The sequence below is a fragment of the Colobus angolensis genome, unplaced genomic scaffold (genome assembly GCF_000951035.1).
Source record: "Colobus angolensis palliatus isolate OR3802 unplaced genomic scaffold, Cang.pa_1.0 Scaffold77, whole genome shotgun sequence".
NCBI classification, from domain to species: Eukaryota; Metazoa; Chordata; class Mammalia; order Primates; family Cercopithecidae; genus Colobus; species Colobus angolensis.
The window spans coordinates 2,044,768-2,052,167 of NW_012121487.1; the positions used below are offsets into that span (position 1 = coordinate 2,044,768).

The 7,400-nt window shown below is 56.5% G+C and overlaps 1 protein-coding gene across 2 annotated transcripts in view; it reads left to right on the forward strand.

Moving 5' to 3' along the window:
- The first annotated feature begins 1,952 nt into the window (after positions 1-1,952).
- The window catches only part of EFNA1 (ephrin-A1), a 7,463-nt gene continuing 2,015 nt past the window's right edge, over positions 1,953-7,400 (forward strand). The window contains exons 1-2 of one of the 2 annotated variants that reach the window (XM_011928263.1): positions 1,953-2,562; positions 5,786-6,081. In XM_011928263.1, coding sequence (XP_011783653.1) covers positions 2,471-2,562; positions 5,786-6,081 — 388 coding nt within the window. In that variant the 5' untranslated portion in view covers positions 1,953-2,470. The remainder of the gene's footprint in view (positions 2,563-5,785; positions 6,082-7,400) is intronic. The other variant, XM_011928264.1, reaches the window with a different exon arrangement.

Below are 7,400 nucleotides of genomic sequence, written 5' to 3' on the forward strand. Positions count from 1 at the left end.
ATTTCCCTGCACGCTTCTGCACCCAGCTTGCTCCAGACCTAGACGCAGGCAAGAGCTGACGTGGCCCCGCCAGACTGGGCCTAGCGAGCCCGAACCTGCCTGGCCCAAGCAGCTGCAGCGTGGGACCTCACACGTCCCCGCCCAGTCCCAGCGGTCAGAGAAACCAGGGAATCCGGCCCAAAGCTGTCTCTTCCAGGAGGCAACCGGGGCCACCCGCTGTAAAGAGCTGCCAGCATCCCTCCCCTCTCCAACCCCTCTGCTGGCTCCTTTTCGGAGCAGTTACGTCCAGCAGAAGTTAAGTTCCTTCACTGAACAGTGAGTGATTTCACTAAGTCCACAGATATTTACTGAGCATCTACTGTATGTGCTAGATGCTGCGCCAGGAGCTGGCAATAAGATAATGAACAAAACAAAAACCCATGTCCTCCTGGAGCCTTGACTCTATGGAATGCCCGAACTGGGATGCAGTACTCTCGCCAGGGCCACGTGTCCTCCTAGGTGAGCAAAAGGCGCGTGAGGTGCCGCCCTGGGACCAGTCGGCGGGTGGACTTCGTCCTGGGCGGGAGGAGCAAGCCGCACCTCGGACAAACGCTTGGCTGGGCACGTCGCCTGGGGCAGGTGCGCTAGGGAGAGGGGGGTGGCGCTGGCCGTGCGCAAAACCGGGCCCTGACCCTGCCGCGGGGTTACAGGCCGTTGGTGCTCTGTATTTATTGTAAGCGCAGCGAATAGGGCCTCCAGCGGCCTGAGCGCACGTGGTGGTGCAGCGGAGAGCCGGCTGGGCCCTCCCCAGCTCCAGGCTCCTCCCCGGCGGGGTCAGAGCCAGACTTGCTGCGGCGTCCGGGCCCCGCGTAATTACAGGGGCTGTAGCAGGCCTGGCCGTAAAATAGGAGGATGAAACGGCCTGGGAACCGGGTAAGCTGGGCTGGAGCTGGCCGGGGGCCCCGGGTCGGTGGCTTCCCGCGATGCGCAGCCGCGGGGAAGGGCCGGCTAGGGATGCGTACACACACAGCACCAACCCGGCTCTCACACAGCCACACAACCACTCACGTAAACCACTAAACGCACGCAGATACACAACATTCGGCTCTCCCACTCCAGGCTCACTCGTGAGCCTAATCAAACACCTGCCCGCCCTCTCCACCCCAGGAGCTGACACCCGCCCGCCAAGCCCTCTCCAGACGGCAGCAGATCCTGGCGGGGAGAAGAGCCCCGAGAGGCAAATTCCAGCGGGTTTGTTTACACAGCGCAGGGGAGGGGGCCGAGCCGGGTACTGGGGCCCGACTGACTGGGAGCCCCAGCTCAGACTGGGCCAGCCCCAGCTGTGCAGCCTGAGGACTGCGCACAAACACCCCTCCGCTCCACCCCACCCCCGCTGCACGCCGGTACGCGTCTCCCCTCCTCTTCACACGCTGTTCACAAACATTAGCATACGTCTGTCAAAGAGTTTCACACGCTTCCACACACGCAGCTGTGATACTACTCACAAATGCTTTCACACTAGCGCGCCATCACACGTATTTCATGTGTGGTTACAGTTTAAGTCACCCTTCATGCCCAGATTCTCACAGTCCATATTCAAGAGCCCGTTTGCACGGTGTACGCGTGTGTTGTCACACATACTCAGGTCATCAGTGCCCTTTAACGTATCTAAAATAAGAACGGACCCCTCTCGAGCCCAGGGTCCCGCGTGTCGCTCCTGCGCGCAGGCACTGATGGGATGGACAGAGGCGCCCTTAGCCCCGGCCGCACACGTTACACACTCGATCACACACAGCGTTGCACTTTATTCCCGGCATCTAGGCGATGACACAATCTCCAGAACAAAGACAACATTGACAAACCCAACAAAAACAAACAGCCGCGTGTGTGTGGGGAGGGGCAGTCGAGCGCAGAGTCCGGGAAGGGGATGGGGGAGGAGGAGAGGGTGGGAACGCCGGCGCCCGAGCCTGGGCATGCGAGGCTCGGAAAGGTGCGGAGCATGTCAACAACCTCGCACCCTGCAAGGTCCGCGCGCGGACCAGCAAAGCCGGGTCCCGCACCCCCGCCTTCGCAGACTGGCACTTGCGAGTTCTTCCCTTCTCCCGCACGCGACTGCGCCCAGGGACGCAAGCCCACCACCCGGACAGGCTTACAAAGCTCCACGCAGACCCACAAGTGAGCGAACACACAGCTCTGAGCAGATCTGCCGGGGCAGAGGAGCGCGCTTCGCTCTTTCCTGCACCCCTAGCCTCCTCGCCTCCCCTGCCCGCCCCTCCTCCACCTCCCCAGCCCCCAAGCCCCGGGGCAGCCGCGCGCCGGGCGGGGCGAGGGCGGGGCGGGGTGTCGGACGGCGCCGGCCCAAAAGGCGGAGTCGCAAGGCGAAGGGGCCAGATCTGTGAGCCCAACGCTGACTTCGCCGCGGAGAAAGCCAGCGGGAACCCAGACCCCTAGGAGCCCCGCGTCCCCGCCCGGCCTGGCCAGGCCCCGCGCTATGGAGTTCCTCTGGGCCCCTCTCTTGGGTCTCTGCTGCAGTCTGGCCGCTGCTGATCGACACACCGTCTTCTGGAACAGTTCAAATCCCAAGTAAGCCTCGAGTCTCCCACTGGCAGCCTGGACTCCCTGCTGGCACTGCCCTCCCTACCGGGATAACTGTCCTGGCCAACCCCTTAACTGAGCCTAGAGTAGATGACCGACGTAGGAGGGCGACTGTAGATTTTCCTCCCCTCACTTCTCCCTCATATCTGGGAGCACCCCACCCGGGGCAGGAACCTGCTCGTGTCTACTTGCATGGGCTTATATCTGCCCTTCCCTTGCTTCTCTCTGGTACCCCTATTACTCTGAAGTGAGGGACCTATGCTGGGCAGTTCCTGCCTCCAGCATAGACTTCGCCCCTGGCAGCCAGGGCCCTTGTACTAGGTCCCCCCCCCACGTTGAAAGCCTCCACGCCCCTCCTTGTGTGTCCTTTGGGCATCTGACCACACTGACAGGTACGTGGTGTGACATCAAGAGTGCGCAGAATGCTCAAGGGAACCCTGAAAGGACCTCTCAGGAGAGAGCTGGGCTGTAGACATTCTTTATGCATTCACCCTGTATTTAAAGCAAACCTGGAAAGTCCCCCACTAGGGGTCTTTTGGGGTGGCATGAGTGAGGCACATGCTGTGCATGGGTAGGTTGAGGGAATCACCTGTTTATGGGGCTCTCAAGTAGTAAAATTGAAGAGCTGGGAGAGGGAGATCATGGGAAAGCTTCAGAAGGAACAGAAGGGGTTAAAGGGATTACAGAAGGCTCTGGGCAGGAAGGAGTTAATTTCTCCTGGGCAGGTTTAGGGCTGTGAGGCAAATGGTACTGGGAGGAAGACTCTGTCGGCCCCTTTGTTCTTGCCCTTGAGTTTTCTGAAGTTATGGGAACAATATTTGTGGGAATACAGGAGAGGGTGGTAGGGAGGACGGAGAGAGAACTGGGCAGCTTGGTATCACCAAAGCCATCTCACCGGCTTAGCCACTCTCAGCCCTAGCGAACTTGCCCCTCACTCCCCTTGAGAAATATGTTGTGCCAGCTTCCTCTGACCCTGTGGCATCGTCTGGTGAGGCAGTCTGTTGTCTGTGGCTTGTTGGGGTCAGGGAGAGAACAGCCAGCTGCCAACCCCAGAGGGCAATGCCCTCCTGCACATGGATGCTGGGGAGGCCCAGCCAGCCCTCTGCCACCCGCTCCCTGTGCTTTGCCTCCTTGACCCGATGCATCTTGCCCTAGTATGGGAGAGAGCAAAGTCCCTGTTTATGCCCATTCCAGGTGTTGACTGAAGAAGGAGGAGGGGACAGGAAGCCATGAGTAGGGAGGGGGGGACCCTGGCCTTTTCCGTTCCCAAGCTCCCAAGTTTCCTCTCTTTCAGGAAGGAGCCTCTTCCTTACCCACCTCCCCGCCTTCCCCGACGCCGCTGCCCCCTTTCCCAGATGAGGAACAAGAGTCAAATGAAGGCTAAGTCGAGCAAACTGTACCCCCAGGAGAGGGGGCTGATGGGTGACCCTCTGGCCACACACACACACACACACACACACACCCTATCATACCCAGGACTAAAGAGACGCCAGTCCAGGGTAGAGTCCGTAGGCAGCCAAGCTGGGCCCAGCGTGGGGGCAAATATGAGGCTACAATGAACGGGGTAGGTGAGGCTGGCATGGGTGACTCAGGCCAGTGGGCAGCAGCCCTGGGATCTCCAGGCCTCAGGCGGGGGCAGCATGCTGAGAAGGGCGCCAGCCTCCCTCGTGCTGGAGGGCAGGCCCCTCATTCTGACCTGCCGGCTCCCTTTGTTTGGAGGACAGTGTTGGGGGTGAGTGGGCGCTGTGCCCTCCTGGGGTCCTAGGGGCTGTCCACATTTGACAAGGTAAGTTTTCACAGGTTCTCATGAGTGCTGGGGCGGGTAGCAGAGGTGGATGAGGAATGAGTCAGTGCCCGTCACGGGAATGAGGGAAAGACGCCAGGCCCAGAGCTGAAATACCTGTTCCGAAATGGCTTCTATGTTTATCTCTCCAGAGAGGAATTTTAAAAGCCTCTCTCTGCTCCTCTCTCTCTTTCCCCAGGGTGGGGGAGGGGCCTGGTAAGCCCAGTTTGGGCGCTGGCGTGCTGCTGCAAAGCCTGGCCTCTCAGGGTCATGCTGATTGGGCAGTGGGTGCCCATCTCAGAGACCTCTCCACCTGACTCCTTCCTCGCCCTCCCAGCGGTGGCCAGGGCTTTCGGTTCGAAGCAAGTTGACGCTAATTCTGCTGAGTCTCTAGCTGGCAGTGCCTGGGGGAATTAGAGAAACTGAGCAGCTTTGGGGGTTGGGGGGAGCACTTTTCCCCCTACTGGGACCCCACCCAGGCTGGAGCCAGGTGTCTGGAGCTGGTGGGGAGGGGCTGGTGGGCAGTCAGGCTGGAGCCGGTGGGGCCAGGGGGAATGAACGAGGGCAGGGGAGCTGGCTCCACCTTGGGAGGAGGGGAGAGGAGGGGAGAGGAGGGGAGAGGGGAGAGGCCATCTCAAGCCCAGAGTGCCAGCATTTCATCTGGCGGGAGGTGGAAGTGTGGCTTTTGGAGAAAAAAGGACAGGGATGTTTGGGGGTGCTCTGAGAAGGGGAAAAGGAGACTAGTGTATAACTTTGAGTAGCTAGAAAAGGAGATTTAAGAGGGGCTGAAGGAATTGATGAGAGTGATTTAACTTAAAGGACTAGGGGCATTATCTGTGGGCCCAGGTATACTAGCTTCACTTTTGAGGAAAAGTGAAGCTAGGAAATGTGAGATCTACTCAGTGGGTCCGAGGAAACGTGAGGGGAGTAAGGAAGGTAAAGACATAGATGTGTTGGGGGCTCGGGGCTAGCATGGTAAAGAGAAAGGGTTTCCTGGATTCTGATTACAGGATAGACCGGTGGGGTCTCAGATTGAGGCCTAACAGCATTTAAAAGGAGCAACTGGTATAACAGATTTGGGGAAATATTTATGGGTAGAAGAGAATGATAAGTGAGCTACAGAAATAGGTAGAAGCCCATCCTTGGGTAAATATCACGCGGGTTATGGAAAATGCTTTCGTACCTGAAAGATACTGAGTGGATGCTGTTTGAAGGACCAACAGGAGACAGTGATGGTGCAGGGGAATGTTTAGAGATGGCAGAGAGAAATGTAAGACATCAAGATCAGTACATATTGGGAGTTGAGACTTTGGAAAAATCTCTTGGGGTCTAGTGTGAAATGTGAGAGGTCATGTAAAGATTTGGAGGTCCAAGGATCTGGCCCGGCTTCTGAATGACCACCTGCTTCTTCCCCCGTGTGTGTCCCAGGTTCCGGAATGAGGACTACACCATACATGTGCAGCTGAATGACTACGTGGACATCATCTGTCCGCACTATGAGGATCACTCTGTGGCAGACGCTGCCATGGAGCGGTACATACTGTACCTGGTGGAGCGTGAGGAGTACCAGCTGTGCCAGCCCCAGTCCAAGGACCAGGTCCGCTGGCAGTGCAACCGGCCCAGTGCCAAGCATGGCCCAGAGAAGCTGTCTGAGAAGTTTCAGCGCTTCACACCTTTCACCCTGGGCAAGGAGTTCAAAGAAGGACACAGCTACTACTATATCTGTGAGTGCCTGTGAGGGGACAGTGTCTGTTGTTGTTTTTTTTTTTGCCACCACGTACATGCTTGGGTACATGCTTGGTGCAGAGTCCAGCAGTAGAGGGCTCCTTCCAATCTTGAATTCTATTTTCATTCATCCACATCCCAATGTGAGTGAGCTTCTACGTGCTGGGCACTCTGCTTGGCACTACCAGCACAGAGATAAATAAAACACTACAGAGCCCCTGTCCTCACGGAAGCTGGGAAGAAACACACATAGGTTAACAGACCCTTAGAACAGTATGCTACAGTAGACATGAACACAGGGGCCTTGGGAAAATGACCTGGCTACCTGCCAGGCTATGGGGCTCAGAGAAGGTTCAGTGGGGAAGATGATCCCAGAGCTTAGGACAGGCAGAGGAGCTGGCCAGGCATGAAGGCACACGTAAAAAGGGAGCATGATATCTTCAGGGAACTTCCTATGGCTCAGCCTGGCTGGAGTGGGAGGGACACAGTCAGTGAGGAGATGTGAGCCTGGAGAGGTGGACAGAACAGACCATGGGGGAATTAAAAAGCGATAAGGAGTTTGGACTTTATCCTGAGGGCTCTCGCCAATGATGGGTTTTATTTCATTTTACTTTATTTTATTATTTTGAGATGGAGTTTCACTCTTGTTGCCCATGCTGGAGTGCAGTGGTGTGATCTCTGCTCACTGCAACGTGTGTCTCCCAGATTCAAGCAATTCTCCTGCCTCAGCCTCCCAAGTAGCTGGGATTATAGGCACCTGCCACCACACCCAGCTAATTTTGAATTTTTAGTAGAGACAGGGTTTCACCATGTTGGTCAGACTGGTCTTGAACTCCTGACCTGAAGTGATCCGCCTGCCTCGGCCTCCCAAAGTGCTGGGATTATAGGCATGAACCACCACGCACAGCCTGATGGATTTTAAGTTATGAGATCATCCAGCACTTTGGAAGGCCGAGGCGGGCGGATCACCTGAGGTCAGGAGTTCAAGACCAGCCTGGCCAACATGGTGAAACCCTAACTCTACTAAAAAAAATACGAAAATTAGCCAGGTGTGGTGGCGCACCACTGTAGTCCCAGCAACTCAATGGGCTGAGGCAGGAGGATCACTTGAACTCAGGAGGTGTGAGGTTATAGTGAGCTGAGATCACACCATTGCACTCCAGCCTGGGTGACAGAGCGAGACTCCATCTCAAAAAAGTTATGAAATCAGTTTTGTATAAAATGGATTTAGGACTCAGTCAGTGGGGGCTAGGCAGGAGTAGTATATATATATATATATATGTGTGTGTGTCTGTATATATATATATATATTTTTTTT